Source organism: Vulpes vulpes, chromosome 14, assembly GCF_048418805.1.
Source record: "Vulpes vulpes isolate BD-2025 chromosome 14, VulVul3, whole genome shotgun sequence".
NCBI lineage: Eukaryota > Metazoa > Chordata > Mammalia > Carnivora > Canidae > Vulpes > Vulpes vulpes.
The window spans coordinates 74,576,898-74,595,971 of record NC_132793.1 but is presented as its reverse complement, the minus strand read 5'-3'; the positions used below and the strand labels follow the sequence as shown (position 1 = coordinate 74,595,971).

General features: G+C 35.5%; 1 protein-coding gene across 14 annotated transcripts in view; it reads left to right on the top strand.

Annotated features, from left to right (window-relative positions):
• Window positions 1-19,074, top strand: part of ZFYVE16 (zinc finger FYVE-type containing 16) — a 57,781-nt gene that overhangs the window by 6,299 nt on the left and 32,408 nt on the right. For 7 of the 14 annotated variants that reach the window (XM_072736909.1, XM_072736916.1, XM_072736910.1 and 4 more), the window contains exons 2-4: window positions 13,866-13,974; window positions 14,829-17,077; window positions 17,945-18,041. In XM_072736909.1, coding sequence (XP_072593010.1) covers window positions 13,905-13,974; window positions 14,829-17,077; window positions 17,945-18,041 — 2,416 coding nt within the window. In that variant the 5' untranslated portion in view covers window positions 13,866-13,904. Of the gene's footprint in view, window positions 1-1,921; window positions 2,051-13,865; window positions 13,975-14,828; window positions 17,078-17,944; window positions 18,042-19,074 lie in introns of all 14 variants that reach the window. The other 7 variants (XM_072736918.1, XM_072736915.1, XM_072736913.1 and 4 more) reach the window with 2 other exon arrangements.

Sequence of the window (19,074 nt, the reverse complement as noted above, 5' to 3'; positions counted from 1 at the left end):
ATGGATTTTCCTCCCGTGGGTATGAAACCTGCATGCTTAGTGTCAAAAACAAAATCTTAGATGTGCTGTAATGATCAAGGTAAAATAATAAGCCATAATTCCACCATTTAAAGATAATCAGCCACAGTTAATATTTTGACTTTTTACCTTCCAGGTTTTTTTGTTTGTTTTTTTTCTCGTGGCATTTTTCTTAATTCCGATGATGAGATTTTATATAGAGTTTGGATTGCCTGCTTTTTTTGCTTGAATTTAAGTGTTTTTAAAATCTTAATTAAGCATGACTTTATGACGTTTCATTGTCCAAGTAATGCAGGAGCAAAGCTCTGTTCCCATTTAATTATCATCCCAATCATCATGTTACATAATATGATGGTATCATAGTTTTTTAACCCCGTGGGGTCTCAGGATCCCTTTACAAACTTAAAAATTATCGAGGACTAAAAGTTTTTCTCCGGTATATTTATGCAGTATATTTAGTATTTTAGAAAATAAAACTCAGAAAAAAATTTTGAGTTATGCATTAAAAACCCGTCGCATGTTGAATTAAATAATACTTTGAAAAATATTTTTTCTTTAAAAAATTTAGTGAGGAGGGCAGCATTGTCTTTATTTTTGCAGATCACTGATGTCTGGCTTTATAGAAGACAGCTGGGTTCTCAATATTTGCTTCTCCCTTCACTCTTGCGTGCTATTGTGTACGCTAAAGCACGTTAAGAATATCCAGCCTTGCATAGACAGGTGTTTGGAAAAGGAAGGACCCCTAAAAAGGTTTTGGGTCTTCCAGGGGTCCTCAGACCAGTTTGGGAAAGCTGATTTAAGTATTCTTGCATTGATGCACTTTTAAGTTTTTTGAAATTTTGCACTATTAGGAACATTGCAAAGTTGAAAGTTCTTTGTGATGTGTTTCCCCCACACCCGTGCTAAAGTTTCTCTACAAATAGAATTACTTTCGATGCCTATGTAATTTTTTTTTGTGCCCTAATGTTGGTGTTTAGATGGTTTCAGTTAATGATGTGGTGAAATATCTTTACATGTTTACAGTTGCTTTGAATTATTTTCTTGAATTTTTAAGAAAGAGAATTGTTACATCAGATGCAATCTCTGGGGACTGTTTGTCGGAGAGGGTGTACCAGTTTACTTCCTAGCAGCAGTGTCTGAGGTGCTCTTCTTGTATACCCTTACGAACATTGAGCACTTTTATTATTTGAAAAAATTATGGGGGTGGCTGACTGGCTCAGTTGGTAAATTAGGCAACTCTTGTTCCTGAGTTTGAGCCTCATGTTGGGTGTAGAGATTGCTAAAAAAAATTGTGTTCTGATTTAGTAGGTAACAAATCGTATGTGTTCTAATTCACGTTATGTTGATAGTACAGAGTTGTGCTTTGAATATTTTTTCATAATCTTATTAGTTTGTATTATTTGCCCATTTATTGTCCAGTGTCAATGTGTTTTTCTAACAGACTTTTATTATCTTTTTTGTATTGTAAGGATACATGCCATATATATATATATGTATATATATATTTTTAGGAAAGGAGCAAAATTATTTTTTCTCCAGGTTATGAAAGTAGTATATTTTTTTAAAATTAACTAAAATACTATGGAGATACATAATGTAAGTATAAAAGACTTGCAAAATCAGATACCCTTCAGTTTGATGTTTGCCCTCCATGGTTTTCTCCGGTGCCTTTACTAATACTTTTTTTTTTTTCAAAACAACTTATATGTAAAACTGGTTTTATACTGTGCATGATGTTTTGCAATTTGATTTTTTGTCATTTAACATTATATATTGGCTGTTTTCCTATAGAAGTACATATAACTCTGGGCAAAGTTTTATCCTGAAGGGCTTTAGAAATATTAATTGTGGTCTTTAGTTTTCTGATGTCAGGCTCCTCTCCTCTTCTATATTCTCTTTGTAGGTGATCTCATCCATTAACAGCTATGTGCTGCCAATTCCCAAATCTTTTCTCTCTCTCAGACTTCTCTCCTGCATTCCAGATCCTTATATTGAACTGCCTATTGGACATCTCCTCCAGGATGTTCTCAAGGTACTTCAAACAACAGTCCAAATGTGAACTCCTGTTTTCCCTCAGTCCTGCTCTTGTTTGTATTGCCCGTCATGGTCAAGTGGTACCACTGTCTACCCAGTCGCCCATGATAGAAACCTGACAGTAATCCTAGCTTTCTCCCTTGCTTTCCCTCTCCAGAATATCCCATTCTTTAGCACTTTTCTGTTGATCTCCCTTCCATCTGCTCTGCACTGTGTCCGTTCAGGCCCTCATCATCTCTCATCTAAACCATTTTAGGTGTCTTTTTACTATTGGTTTTGTTGGTTTTCTAATTAACTTATATGTTGCTGCCAATTTTTGTTAAATCATGAGATTTTTTTAAAGCCATCTTTTTTTTTTTTTAAAGATTTTATTTATTTATTCATAGAGACACACACACAGAGAGAGGCAGAGACACAGGGAGAGGGAGAAGCAGGCTCCATGCAGGGACCTCGACGTGGGACTTGATCCCAGGTCTTCAGGATCACACCCCAGGCTGCAGGCAGCACTAAACCACTGCACCACGGGGGCTGCCCTAAAGCCATCTTCTATAAAGTAAATATTGTAAATCTTTGATAGTAAATCTGAGAGTATGTAAGCGGTCAGGTGAGTAAAAACATTACCTAAAATAGGTTATCATAGGGATGCCTGGGTGGCTCAGTGATTGAGCGCCTGCCTTCAGCCCAGGGCGTAATCCTGGAGACCCAGGATTGAGTCCCATGTCGGGCTCCCTGCATGTACCTGCTTCTCCCTCTGCCTGTGTCTCTGCCTCTCTCTCTCTCTCTGTGTCTCTCATGAATGAATGAATGAATGAATGAATGAATGAATAAATAAATAAATATTAAAAAATTTAAAGTCTTAGAAAAAAAACAATTTTTCTAAAAAATTATGGAATTCATTGAATATCTATTTACAGACTTATCTCTACCCATGTAGCAAAGTACTACTAAGCACTAAGTCATTTGAGGTATTTAAAAAGGTATAGAAAAGGTAAGATAATTAAATAAAAATAGAATCCAACAATTTACATAAGATATAATACAAATACTGTACATGAAATTTGAAGCTGCACATACTTCCCATTTCATTCAACTAAGCTGTACTTATTGTGCCAATAATCTACCATGTACATCATGAAGACACAAAAATAATATGACATACTCCCTAATCTGAAGAGGTTTATTTACATGTACGTAAATACGTGGACTCGATTCCAGGACTCCAGGATCAGGCCCTGGGCTGAAGGCAACGCTAAACCGCTGAGCCACCCGGGCTGCCCTACGAGACTATTTCTAAAGCTGCTAATTCCTGTGCTTTATGTTTTTAATATGTTTTATATTCAGAGTTCCTTTACTGCTTTTTGCTAGTATGTTTTTTAATATAATGTTAATGGCTATCAAAGGAGTGCTTGTACATAATTTAAAAAATCAAATAAGGCTATAAGACTTAAAATGAAAAGCAGTAATCTTTTCCCTCACTTTCCTGAATCGCACTCTAGAAAAGCAGCCTTTCTCAATCAGTTTTCCTCATTAGGATCACAAAACACAGAAAATAAGTTGAGCTACTGTTCCCACAGTAGTTTAAAACTAGTAACACTTATGAAGGTAGGAAAGAAGGTAATTTATTACATAAAGTGGATGCCTTAGGGGATTCAGGCTTCATTCTCTTATAGAAGAACCCTTTCTGGCAAAGGCTCCTGCAGAATGAATGACTATCCAGCTCTTTATTTATTTTTGTTGATCAACTCTTTCTACCTCTAGATTTTTAAATAACCTGCTTACTTATATAGCTGTCTCCCCATCCTACCATAGTTATAGATATTATATACCAATTTCCTATTACAGAAAATGAGAGTTGAGGTTACCCAACCTGTAAACACTGCACTTTTCCTCATCTCTTATTTGCAGATTAGTTTTATGTTAATTTTTAGTTAAATCATTATTTAGTGTTTATATCATTTAACTATGTACATAATGTGTACAGGTGAGCCAGGTATATTGTGCTATTTCTTTTTTTTTGTATAATTTTTGCTTTTCCTAGAATTTGTAATTACCTCAGTTCTCATATATCTACGTTTTATATATCTTTATGAATGTATGTTTTATATCTTTTTTAAATGTATCTTTTATATGCATATATATTTTTTAAGATTTTATTTAATCTCTATCCTAAGCATGAGGCTTAAACCTATAACCCTGAGATCAAGAGCTGCACACTCCACTGACTGAGTCAACTGAGTCAATAAGACAGGTGCCCTGTCTTATATATCTTTTATTTATCTATTGAAAACTGAGTCAACTGAGTCAATAAGACAGGTGCCCTGTCTTATATATCTTTTATTTATCTATTGAAAACCCCTCAGACAAGATGTGTAAATCTCCTTTTGGTAGATTCAAAATGTCTGTCGTTTGTTTTGCAACATCTTTCCTGTAATTGTCACCCTGTGTCTATCTTCAAGCGTTGCTTTCTAGGCCTTTTGTTGCACAGCCGTCTTTGAGGTGTGTTTTCTTTTTTGATCATCTTTGAATTACAGTTGTCTCTCCCTGTGTTGAATAGCCGGTTTCTGGACTTCAGCCCTTCCTTTCTTCTTGTCTCCCTCATGTTGGTAGAGTACATATTCCAGTTGGCCCCTAAGAAGAGAGACAGAAGAGGAGGCAAAGTTTTTGGGTCTTGCCTGTCTAAATATGTTTTTAAAAATTCTGCCCTCAGGGGCACCTAGGTGGTTCAGTTGGTTGAGCATCTGCCTTTGGCTCAGGTCATGATCCTGGGATCGAGCCCCCTGTCGGACCCTCTGCTCACTGGCAGGCCTGCTTCTCCCTCTCCTACTTGCTACTCCCCTTGCTTATGCTCTTTCCCTCTCTCTCTCTCTCTTTCTCTGTCAAATAAAATCTTGTAAAAAAATCAAATAAGTTTCTGCCCTCACACTTGACTGATAGCTGAATATAGAATTCCAGGTTGTAAATAATTTACTTTTAGAATTTTGGAGGCATGATGCCATTGTTTTCTAACTTCTAGTGTTGTTACTGAGAAGTCTAATGCCTGATATGATAACCAGTCCTTTGTATGTGACCTGCTTTTGCTCTCTCAAAGCTTGTATTTTATTCACTAAGTCTGTAATAAGCATATTTTATGTAGCAAACATTGTTCAAGATACTTTGAATATATTCGTGAGCAAAAATACAAGGTATCTACCCTCATGAAGCATAATTTCTTGGACAGAGCTGGTGTTCCAGATGGTAAACAATGTAATAAACTTGTAGAAAAAGTTAGAAGGTTGTAAAGTAAATGAGTACTTTAGAGAAAAAGGAGAGCAGGATGGGATGGGGAGGTCAGGAGTGTAAGGGAGAGGTGGGAGATGCAGTTACAGCTTGAAATGGGTTGCTCTCTCTGGTATTCTGAAATTTTAAGGTGATGTGGCTTGATAAGGATTTTTCATCCATTGTGCTGGGCCCTTTCCACCTGGAGATCATATCCTTCAGTTCTGAGGTATTTTATTTGACAAATTCTTCCTTTTTTCCTTCCTACACTTTTTTCCTGGACTTCTTGTTATTTGAATATCAGACCTCATTTGATTACATTTCTAATCTTTCTGCTTATTTGCTTTCCCTTTCTTTTTATTCTGCTTTCTGGGATATTTTCTCAAGTTTATTTTCCAATGCCTTCATTTCATTTTTTTTTAAATCTTTTACTTTAGAACAATTTTAGATTTTTAGGATTATTGGAAAGATAATCCAGAGTTCCAATTTACCCTATACCCAGTTTCCCTATTATTACATGTTACATTAATATGGTACATGATTAATGTAACCAGTATTGATACATTAGTATTAATCAAAGTCCATACTTTATTCACACTTCTTTGATTTTTCTCTAATATGTTCTAATCTAGGAGTCCATGGAAGATACCACATTACCCTGATTAGTCCCGTTGCCTTCAGTTCCTCTGGATTGTGACAGTTTCTCAGACGTTCTGTTTTTGATGGTCTCGAACATTTTGAGAATCACTACTCTGCTATTTAGTAGAATGTCAGTTGTGGTTTTTCTGATGTTTTTCTCATAATTAGAGGTAGAGTTTGTGAGGTTTCTTCACTGTGAAATTATTTTTTCTCCCTTTCTATACTGTACTCTTGAGAAGAAAGTATGTGCAGCACACTTAAGGAGCAGTTATGTTGCACTTCCCTGAGAACAAAGTGTCTATGTAAATTATTCAGAATTTTTCTATTTGGAATATTTGTCCTATTCCCTATTTGTTTATTTATCTTAGTATGAACTCATTTTTTTAATGCTTTGCCTTATAAACCAGTTTTGGTTTATATATTTTATTAGTTGTTCCCGCTTTGGCCTTTGGGAGCTCTTTCAGTTGACTCCTTTGATATACCTCCTTTATTGTGTGTGCGTATACACCCATGTGTGCATGTGTATATGTGTTTTCTGGGATTACAAGATGCTCCATGCTCATCTTGTATAGTTTCTGCCCCAGTCTTAGAATTAGCCATTTCTCCAAGGAGCCTTGGTTCCTTTTGTTTGAGAAACCATGCTCTGGGTGCTAAGTAGGCTTGTCTTGCTTCTAGGCCCTGTCAGCTAACAGGGCAAGAGATATAGGTGTTTATACTAATATCTATAAATATTTCTGGTAAAAAATTAGCACAGATGTATAACCATTTGTATCCATGTTAAGCTAGCCATGAGTTTATACCAGTGTCTCCAATTCAAATCTGTTCCCACGTGGATCATTTTAGCTTCTTGCCCTTTTGCTTATCTAACCTTCCCTGCCAACAAGGAGAAACCTGGCTCCCATAAGCAGCCATTCCATTTACTTTTTAATTGCAGTTCAATCCAGTATACATATATAATGATTTCAGAATTGTTAACCCATACCCCCATTGGAAACAACTTTATCAACTAGAGCACAATGCCCCTGTTCCTTTTTTCAATTCAGCCTTACAGATTCACTCATTTCCAAAGGTAGCACTTTATTCCTCCACCCCTTTCAGTAAGATTGTTTTATACATTTATAATAAATTTAGTCTCTTTTGTCACATCCTGCATTCCATTTTGAGATCACCCAACCTTCTAAATAATTTTTTTTAATTTGCATACTTGAGGTTTATTCTTTGTGCTCTAATCTGACAAATGTTTACTGTCTTGTATTCATCACTATCGTATTATACAAAATGGTTTCACCACCCTAAAAAAATCCACTGTGTTTTTCCTGTTCAATGATCCCCTACCCTATACCACAAAGCAATCACTTGTGTGTTTATTTACTCTCTTTGTAGTTTTGCCTTTTCCAGAGTGTCATATAATTAGAATGATACAGTATATAGATTTTTTTTTTTAAAGAGAGAGAGAGCAAGTGAGAAGCAGAGTAGAGTTAGAGGAGGAGGGAGAGAGAAAATCTTATGCCCAGCACGGCACTGAAGGCAGGGCTCAGTTTCATGACCCTGAGATCATGACCTGTGCCAAAATTAAGAGTTAGATGCTTAACCAACTGAACCACCCAGGTGTCCCATGTACAGTGTGTAGAATTTTAAAGACGGGCTTCTTTCACCTAGCAATACGTATTTAAGACTCACCCATGTCATTTTGTGTGGCTTGTTGGCTTATTTCTTTATATCATTGAATACTGTCCCATTGCATGAGTGTATCACAGTTTATCCATTCACTTACTGAAGGTCATTTTGAATACTTCCAAGTTTTTGCAATATAAATAAAGCTGTTACAAACATTCACATCTAAGTTCTTGTGTGGACAAAGGAACATTTTGCATTCCCATCAAGAATAAACATGAGTTCCTGCTGATCATCATCCTTGCAGTGTTTGTTGGTATTGTCAGTTTGGATTTTAGCCATTTTAATTGACGTGAAATGGTATCTCATTGTTTTAATCTGTAGTCCCTAAAGACATGATGTTGAGCATTTTATCATATGGTTATTCACTAACTGCCTATCTTCCTTGGTGAGGTGTCTGTTGGGAACTTTTGCCCATTTAATTGGATTGTTTGTTTTCTATTTAACATTAGGAGTTTTTTGTAGACTTTGGATACAAGTCCTTTATCAGATAAGTGTTTTGTAAATAATATCTCCTAGATTGTGGTTTACCCTTTCATTCTCTTAACAGTGTCTTTTTCAGAGCAGATGTTTTTGATTTTAATAAGGGCCAACTTAATCAGTTTTTTTTTTTTTTCATGGATCATACCAGTGTTATATTTAAAAACTCACAGGGACTCCTGGGTGGCTCAGCGGTTGAGCATCTGCCTTTGGCTCAGGGCGGGATCCTGGAGATCGGGGATGGAGTCCCACATCGGGCTCCCTGCATGGAGCCTGCTTCTCCCTCTGCCTGCGTGTTCTCTCTCTCTCTCTCTGTCTCTAATAAATAAAATCTTAAATAAATAAATAAAAACTCAGCACCAAAACCAAGGGGTTTTTTTGTTTTTTTGTTTTTTAAGATTTTCTTTGTTTATTCATCGGGCAGGGAGCCCGATGCGGGACTCCATCCTGGAACTCCAGGATCCCACCCTGAGCCAAAGACAGACGTCTGCTCAACCGCTGAGCCACCCAGGTGTCCCACCAAAACCCAAGATTATGTAGATTTTCTCTTATGTTTTCCTCAAGAAGTGTTAAATACTGCATTTTACACTTAGGTCTGTTACCCATTTTAAATACATTTAGGTATAAGGTCTGTATCTATGTTCATAGTTTTGCATAGGGATGTCCAGTTTTCTCAGCACCACTTGTTGAAAAGACTAGCCTTTCTCCTCCTAATTTTCTTTGCCCCTTTGTCAAAGATATGTTGACTGTATTTGTGTGGGTCTGTTTCCCAGCTCTCTATTCTTTTCCATTGATCTGTATGTTCATTCTTTTGCCAGTACTATATTGCCTTGATTATTGTAGCCGTTTAAAGCCTTAAAATCAGAGTTGTCCACATTTGTTCTTTTTCAGCATTATGTTGGCTGTTCCTGGTCCTCTTCCTTTCCATATTCACTTTAGAATTTTGAGTTTCCGGAGTCCTCCTACAAAATAGCTTGCTGGGTGGGATCTTGATTGGGATTGTGTTGAATCCAGAGATCAGGTTGAGAAGAATTGACATCTTAACAATGCTGAGTCTACCTATCCTTAAAAATGGAATATATCTCCCATTTATTTAGATCTTCTTGATTTTTTATCAGTATTTTTGTAGTTTTCCACATATAGATCCTTTATATATTTTATTAAATTTATACCTAAGTATTTAATTTTTTGAGTGTTATCATAAATGTAATTTTTTAAAGTTCCAAATTCTAGTTGTTCCTTGCTCATAAATAGAAATGCATTTGATTTTTTGTTTATTAACCTTGTATTCTTTGTCCATGCTATATTCACTACTTTATTTGCGGGGGGGGGGTAGTTCTGGGGGGTGTTCTACATTGAAAATCATGTCATTGCAAATAGAGACAGTTTTATTTCTTCCTCTCCAAATAGTGTACCTTTTATTTCTTTTTTGTGTTGCACTCACTAGAGGAGTTTTCAGTACTATGTTAAATAAGAGTTGTGAGAGAAGTTATCCTTTCCTTGATCCCCATCTTTAGGGAAAAGGCATCCAATTTCTCATCATAATGTATAATGTTAGTTGTAGATATTTTATAAATATTCTTCATCCAATTGAGGAAGTTCCTCTCTGCTCATAATTTGCTGAGAGTTTTTATCGTGGTAGGTGTTGAGTTTTGTCAAATGCCTTTTTTTGCATCAGTCAATATGATTATATGATAATTCTTTAGCCTTTTGATATAGTAGATTATATTGATTGATTTTCAAAGGTTGAACCAACCTTGCATAATTGGATAAATCCCACTTAGTTGTTGTGTATAATTCTTTTAATACCTCATTGGGTTCTACTTGATAATATTTTATTGAGGATTTTTATGTCTTTATTCATGAGCAGTATTGGTTTGTGGTGTGCCTTTCTTGTAATGTCTTTATTTGATTTTGGTATTAGAGTAATGCTGGTCTTTTTTTTTTAAAATTTATTTATTAATGAGAGAGAGAGAGAGAGAGTGAGAGAGGCAGAGACAAAGGAGGAGGGAGAAGCAGGCTCCATGCCGGGAGCCCAACGCGGGACTCGATCCTGGGACTCCAGGATCGCACCCTGGACCAAAGGCAGGTGCTAAACCGCTGAGCCACCCAGGGATCCCCTAATGCTGGTCTTATAAAAAGAATAGAAAGGGTTCCCTCTGCTTCCTTTTTCTGAAAGAGATTATGATGAATTGGTATCATTTCTTCCTTTCTTAAATGTTTGCTAAAATTCACCAGTGAAGCCACCTGGACCTGGTGATTTGTTTTGTGGAAGGTTACTAATTATTGATACTATTTCATTAATAGATACAGGGCTGTTTGGGTTATCTGTTTCTTCTTGTGTGAGTTTTGGTAGTTTGTATCTTCCAAGGAATTGGTGCATTTCATCTAAATTATCAAGTTTGTGGGCATAGAGTTGTTAATAATATTCCTTTATTGTCCTTTAAAGTGTCCATAGCTTCAGTAGTTATATTTTCCCTTTCATTTCTGATATTGGTAATTTGTGTTTCTCTCTTTTCTTGACTAGCTTAGTTTTTTTTTTTAAGATTTTATTAATTTATTCATGAGAGACAGAGAGAGAGAGAGAGAGAGAGAGAGAGAGAGAGAGGCAGAGGGAGAAGCAGGCTCCATGCAGGGAGCCTGAGGTGGGACTCGATCCCAGGACCCCAGGATCATGCCCTGGGCTGAAGGCAGGCACTAAACTGCTGAGCCACCCAGGGAACCCCTAGCTTAGTTTTTTAAATTTTACTTTATTGTTTTTCAGAGAACAGCATTTTTGGTTTCAGTGATTTTTTTTTTCCTATTTCTCTATTTTCCTGTTTTTAATCTCATTGGTTTCTGTTCTATGTTATCTTTGTTGCTATTTGTTTTGCTCTTCTTGCTCTCCTTTTTCTAATTTCCCAAGTTTAGATGATTGATTTTTAAATCTTTTTTTAACCTATGTACTTAAATTATAAATGCCCCTCTTAGCACTTTCACTGCATCCAGCAAGCTTCACTTGAATTTTAAGATTTTTGCTTTCACTTTCCTTTTTTTTTTTTTGTTTAATTTTTATTTATTTATGGTAGTCACACACACAGAGAGAGAGAGAGAGAGGCAGAGACATAGGCAGAGGGAGAAGCAGGCTCCATGCACCAGGAGCCTGACGTGGGATTCGATCCCGGGTCTCCAGGATCAAGCCCTGGGCCAAAGGCAGGCGCTAAACTGCTGCGCCACCCAGGGATCCCCTGCTTTCACTTTCCATGATCACTTTTTCCCTCTCCATATGTTCCTTATTTATGGCTTCCTGTTCCTGTGTCATAGTTGCATTGTTATTTTTCTGAGAATGTTAATTAGTTTCTTTGAATTTTCTTCTTTTTCCTGCATTGTCTCTTTTTCTAAGTTTCTTTTGGTGTCTTATGTTTTTGCATACTATTGTATATGTATGATATAACCAAAATTTAAAAACAGAAGTAAAAGTAGTAATGTGCTTATTATTAAATTAGGATGACATGTCACTGTTATTGAAAATTGTTCTGAAGTTTACCTGTTGCCAGCATAATTATTGTTCTTTTTAATATGACTTATTCCTAAGGGTGTTCAGCCTTTGGAGTACAAAAGTTTCATTAGAGTGGCCACTTGTGAATTTCTCCTTATTTAAATTGCTTGGTATAATGAGTTACCTGTATATGTTGAGTTATGTTTTTCATCAATTCTAGAAAATTTTCTAGAATTATCTTTTCAAGCAGACTTGTTTCATGCTATCTTCCTTATGGGACTCCATTCTCGTGATGGATGATTTCTGCCATCCATGCCTCTCAACTTTTTATATTTTCTTCTTCTTGTCTCTCTGGGCTGCATTTTTTTTTTAATCCTTTTTTTTTTTTTTTTAAATTTATGATAGTCTCACACACAGAGAGAGAGAGAGAGAGAGAGAGAGAGAGAGGCAAAGACATAGACAGAGGGAGAAGCAGGCTCCATGCACCGGGAGCCTGATGTGGGACTCAATCCCGGGTCTCCAGGATCACGTCCTGGGCCAAAGGCAGGCGCTAAACCGCTGCGCCACCCAGGGATCCCTCTGGGCTGCATTTTAGGTCATTTCTTCAACTAGGTTTTCCAGTTTATTTAGTTCTCTCTCTTGTTATGTCTAATCTGTTTAACTCCTCTTTAAAAAATCCTTTTTTTTTTTTGAGACTTCAACCATTGTCAGTTCATGACAACCATCAAATGTTTCTTGTAAAACCCTTTCATTTGTTCATTGTCTTTTACCCCTCATTTCCTACTCCTCTTCCTCACCCCAGGCAACTGTTCAAATGTGCTGCATGATGTATATCTTTTTGTTTGTATGTATTATTGCAAAATTTGTATTGTATTATTGTATTTTACAGAAGTAACAGTACGGAACAGATTGGAAATTTTTTGTGAAAAAAGGTCATTTACCAAAGACAGTGTGAGGAACATTGCTATAGAATGTTCCACCTTCTGGGTTTAGCTGATTGCTTTGTTTTGAAATCATCTAACTTGTCCCTCTGTGCTTGAATTTCCTGTAATATGCAGTTAGTTCTAAAAGCTTGGTTAAATTCAATTCAAGTTTAGTTTTGGGGGGCAGGAATATATTATATGTGATGTTGTATCTTCCACGTGAGGCACATAATGTTTGGTTCTTCCACATTTATTGATGGTGAAATTGATCAGTGGAAGTCAGCATTTGCCTGTTCCCACCATTATAAAGTTACCCTCCAACCTTTCATCTAACACTTTTAGCATACATTGATAACTATTGCCTAGTCTGTTAATTGCATGAAGGATTTCTAAAGATAATTTTTAAAATTGTAATATCCATCTGTATTTAGTAACTGGAATTCTTATCTAAAGAACTTTCCCTGGGCAGCTAGTTTATTATCCTAAAGTACATTTTGTAAATAAAAGGGAGGATAAATAATTGGCTCTTTTTCCTTAATGTATCAACTTTCAAAGATAAGGGGTTTTGACCTGGTAGCCCTCCAATGAGTCGTGTTATTTGTTTTTATTTTTAATATCACTACGATCTCTTGTTTTTTTAGCTATTTGATTTGTGTTCAGTCCTTTGTAGCCTACATTCATTGGATGTTTGGTTGTCCCTTTTTTTTTCTTTTTTTTGGTCCCATTTAAGATAGTAGGAGCTCCTTCAACTAGGCTGCTATGTCCTTTTAATTTTATCCTTTTAGTCACTGATAGATTCCTTTAAGGTGGCTCAGACTCATTTGGGAGTTCTTGGCACAGCTCAGAGGTTTACCTACTTTATTTATAAAACTAACTTTTTTTGTACCTCTCTCGTATGTTCATTTTCTATTTCTTTAACTCCTGCTCTTAGCTTATTAGTCTTCAATTTTTCTTCCATTATGATAGAAGCATCTAAAGCTCTAAGCATTTGAAGTACCACTTTTGCTGAATCCCACAAGTATTTATATGAAGTATTTTTATTTGCAGTATATTTCATATTATTGTGTTATATATTTATATTATTTGGTATGTGATACTTACAACTGTTTTTAGCTTTCAATTATGAACTCTTCTTTTCTTATGTAACTTAAGTAACATGGGTACTTAGATAAGTGTTTTAAAATTTACAATACCATACGTATGTATGTTATGTTGTTAGAGTTGGTTTTCATGAATTATTGTACATTCTTCAAAGCAACTTGTTTGTGTCTGTTCCCTGATTATACTTCTTTGTATGCAGTTAGGTGACATAATATTTATATGTTAGAGAATTAAATATACTATAATAACTTTTTATTTCCTAGGCATATAAGGATTAAATTCTGAATAAGTCTACAAGTAGGATGGACAGTTATTTTAAAGCAGCAGTCAGTGACTTGGACAAACTCCTTGATGATTTTGAACAGAATCCAGGTTTGTTGATTTTTAATTTTTGCTACTAATGGAATTTTTAAGTATCTGTGATTCGGTTATCTCAGATACAGAGTACTCTTAGCAAAATTTGATTTTGGTTGGGGTCACATGATTATATGGTATAAGCAGTTCACATTTTATTATATATTAGTCTATTCCTTTTTTTTTTTTTTTTTTTTTTTTTATTCATGAGAGACAGAGAAAGAGAGGCAGAGGCACAGGCAGAGGGAGAAGCAGGCTCCAGGCAGGGAGCCTGACATGGGACTCAACCACGGGTCCCCAGAATCACGTCCTGAGCTGAAGGTGGTGCTAAACCACTGAGCCACCTGGGCTGCCCCTATATTAGTCTATTCTTATACTAAATAGAACCAATAGCCAGAAATAGAAGTAAGGAAACTAGAAGTTTTCTCTACAGGTACAAATTTAACTAAGAGAAAGACCTTTAAAATCAACAAATAAGCCAGCTAAAAAAACAACTTGAACACTTTACATAAATTGGTATTTCATTAATGTGAGAGATGTTGTTCCACTCATCTGATAATGAAGACTAGGAAACTAGAGAGAGAACCAAAATGTTATATTGTTTTTCAGCTCTTCCTTGGTCTGGATTTTATAGTGCAACTGAGTCATTTTGGGTGGAATTTCTATTACATTGTGACATCTGAAAAGTAAAAACTCCCAAGTAGTTTAAACAAAAATACTTTTGGAGGTTATTATCATTTTGTAAAAGAGTAGTCTTTATCTTTGTTCCAAACAAAAGTTTAGTTAATTTAGAAGACTTATAAAACATAATTATCTCTGTGATAATTTTGCTTTGACCTTCATGAATGACATTATATCTCTGTTTTACTTAGATGAACAAGACTGTCTTCAAGATGAGCAAAATGCATTTGGTTCTAACCACTGTTCAGTTTCTTCAGAGTTGGTTTCCTCACAACTGACTTCACTGCTACAGAAGGATCAACAATGCATTAATTGTTGTGCCTCATCAGAAACATGCTATGAAACAAATCAGATTTCCCTGAACAAAACACTCGAGGGACTAACTTCCATACAAAATGAAAAAAATGTAACAGGACTTGATCTCCTTTCTTCTGTGGATGGTGGCACTTCAGATGAAATCCAGCCTCTCTCTATAGGACGATGTAATAAACCTGTCTGTGATCTGATAAGCGACATGGGTAACTTAGTTCATGTAACTAATAGTGAAGAAGATATTAAACAGTTATTGCCAGATGATTTTAAGTCTAGTGCAGATTCTTTGATTGGATTGGATTTATCTTCAGTGTCAGAAAATCTGTGTGCTTCTCCAGCTGACCGTGGTAATAATACTGTCAGAGAGGAACAGAATGATGTCGACTCTGAATTACAAAATAGAGAAATCAGTGGAGCTGAAGAATTGGGTATAAAAGTAGATACAACAGCTTCAGATTCATGCAATTACAGTGGAAAAGAGAATTTAAAAGATCAAGAGATCTCTAATCAGTTAGAACCAGTTGTTGATTTTAACATGCCATCTGCTTTGACTCAACAAAGTTCCAAAATGTTTCATGCCAAAGACAACCTACAGCACAGGGACCAGCCATGTGTATTACAGAAAGCCAATAACTGTTTGGTAAAAGAGGAAGTAGATGTGGCAGTCATAGCTGCCACAGAATGTTTAAAAGAAAGAGACCACACAAGTGCTTTGCCTTGCAGTTTTCCAAAAAATGAGGATTTATACTTAAAGGATTCAAATGCAAAAGATGAAAATTTCAAATTACCTGACTTTTCCTTTCAGGAAGATAGGACTGCTGTATTTATAAAACAGGCTGCAAAAGAAGGCTCAAGAGATGTGGATCTTAAAGATAATCAAGATGTAATCCAAGATTCCTCTCCAACTCTACATGTTTCAGATGAAGAGATATACTCCTCACTGACTTGTCTTCCAGTACCTGGATCTTTGTGTGGATCATTAATTGAAAATAAAGCGCATGGTGATTGTTTACTACAGAATGAACATAAAGATAACATACAAGATGCAGTACATGAAGAAATACAGAAGAGTGTTATTCTGGGTGAGGAACCATTAAAGGAAAATGATCTTTTGAAACAGGAAAAATGTAAAAACATAAGTGAACAGGTAGGAGATAGAAAGGTAGAGTCCAACCAGATGATAATCAGAGTTGAGTCTTTGGATTACCCTGGTAACACAAATTCTTCTGCAGGTACAGAATCTCTGATGGAGCTTTCTGGGGCTAATGCACCAGAGTTTCCTGATTCTTGTGAAGGTTTCCCTTTGTCAAGCAATGATATCGATGGGCAAGACTTAGATTACTTTAATATTGATGAAGGCATGAAAAGTGGTGCATTAATTAGTGATGCTGAACTTGATGCCTTTCTGACTGAACAATATCTCCAGACTAATAACATAAAATCATTTGAAGAAAGTGCAAATGACTCAAAATCTCAAATGAATCAGATAGACATGAAAGGCCTAGATGATGGAAGCATCAATAATATATATTTCAATGCTGAAACAGGAGCTAATGGAGAAAGTCCTGGTATTAATATGATATGTGAAACAATTGATAAACAGAATACGACAGAAAATGGTGGCCTTTCTTTAGGGGAAAAAAATGCAATTCTGGTTGAACAAGGGTTATCTAACAGTAAATCTGAGATTACAAATGAATTATCAGTCTCTGATATTAGCAATCAGTCTATTCATGTTGGAGGGGCCAGACCAAAGCAATTGTTTAACATTCCATCAAGACCAAGAGGTTCAAAGGAACCAAATAAACCAGATGTTCCAAATATGCCTGAAAGTGAGCCCAGCATAGCAAATACGATTGTTCCAACTACTTGTACTCCCGATGCTACAACTGATCCTCAGGTTAGCTTCAACTCTAATTACATCGACATAGAAAGTAATTTTGAAGGTGGATCCACTTTTGTAACTGTGAATGAAGAATCTCTACCTGCAAACACTTGCAAAGAAGGCCTTGTTTTGGGCCAGAAACAACCTACTTGGGTTCCTGATTCAGAAGCTCCAAACTGTATGAACTGCCAAGTCAAATTTACTTTCACAAAACGGCGACATCATTGCCGAGCATGTGGGAAAGTAAGTTAAAAAATCTTTGTCTTTTATTCTTTTGAAACATTATAAATGAAATTTAATGTGACAAAAGAAACTGATTAATAAATGATTGAAAGTTTTGGTTAGTTTAAAATCATTTTTCACCTAGATGGAAATATATAAAGCACTGTCATTTTATAGATTGCTTGAGGGTGTATAAATGTCACATTGTCATGAGTATGATGTACTGGGAAATGAGGAATGCTAATTACTAGTTTTTGTGAAATCTAAGAATATGTCTTCATCCCTCTAACATTGACACATGAGATATCCCAAATTCAGTCATATCTCCTTGTGTCATTGAATTAATTTCAAGACTCCCCTGCAGTTAGTGTTATAGTCTACACCTAGGGAAACACTGTGGGGAAAAGAAGCAAATTGACTGCCACAAGGTTCAGAATGCTGAAGCTGACCTTGATTGCATTCTGACTGTCTTGTCTGTAAACTCTAAGGGTATAGAAATAACATTGCATTTTTTTTTATTCAGCATTTTTCAGTATTATGTTGGTCTTACATCAACTCTTCTCTCTTTTAGAAAAATAATAGCATTCTACTTTTAAAAGTTTTGAATAAAGGACTACAGAAAGCTTTTAAATTATAAACTTATTCATTAAAGAAAATTTTTGTTATTTTCCAGTTAACAGGATTGATTTAAGGGAATTCTGGTCAGAGACTCAATTTTAAATTGCAGAAACTGCATTGAAGTAAAACAAATAAAAAATAATAATTTTAATAACTGTCTATGATTATGATGTAGAAAAACTATTTGTATAGTCAGAAAAATAGATATTGGGCCTCCTCTCCTCCTGCCTCCCATAGGTATAAACAAATTTGGTATTTTATTCTTTATAGGTATTTTGTGGTGTCTGTTGTAATAGGAAGTGTAAACTACAATATCTAGAAAAGGAAGCAAGAGTGTGTGTAGTCTGCTTTGAGACTATTAGTAAAGGTGAGTATTAACCTGACACATTTTCTTCCAGTAACTGAGTATATCATAAAGACAATTGGATTGTGACAAAGATAAACTTCTTTATTTTCTTAAGGCCAGGACCTAGTGTTGACTTATCTGGTTTAGGTGGGACATCCCATGGCTTGGTTTCTCTTCTTTTTGTTCTACTCTCACAATTAATACTACCAATTTGGAAAGGAAACATTCAGTTTCTGGAGTGGCAGTTCATTAGCTTTTAACAGGTACCAAGTCCCTGAATGCTGCATTTCATCTCCCTATTTGTTTTGTCATCATCATTGTCATCTTTATCATCTTAATCTAAACTTTTATAGAATTCTTAATGATAAGTAGTATTCAGTATTATAAATTAATAGCTTAAGGCAAAATAATAGTTCCCACCCTTTTGAAAATTATAACCTAAGATGGGAATACAAAATAAGGTAGTAATATTTATGGTTTTATAGATAAAATTCATAGGACTGTCATAGTATTAGCACATGTTTATCTTATATATGTTTTTCCCTTCTCCAGTTTTAGATTTAGTTTGTATGTATTTCACCTTATTTCTGGCTCCCTAGCTTAGCAATGATTATCAGTAATAATCATGGTGGTCTTACTTGTGTTCTCACAGTGTGTGTGTGTGTGTGTGTGTGTGTGTGTGTGTGTCTTTGTGTGTCTGTGTGTTGTACTGTGTTTTTCTTTCTCAAATACACATTTGCTCTTTTTTTTGAGTACTTCTTGGCATTTTCAAAGATTTGTTGACACTTTAATTCCCAGCAAATATTACTTAGGACTTTTTAATATCAGACCTGTATAACTAGCTCAGGTGCTGCTTCCTGTTAGCCAGGAGAATAAATACCTGATAATAATTTATTTTTCTCTTTTGAATGAAGATAAATTTTTTCAGCAATTCTCCAAAAAGCTCTGATGTGAGTCTATTAGACTGAGGTAAGCTGCTTTTCTCCCTGCTGTTGACCTCTGCTCTGGAAGATAATAGAGTGTAAACTTTTTAAATTTCCATCTAACCAGCATT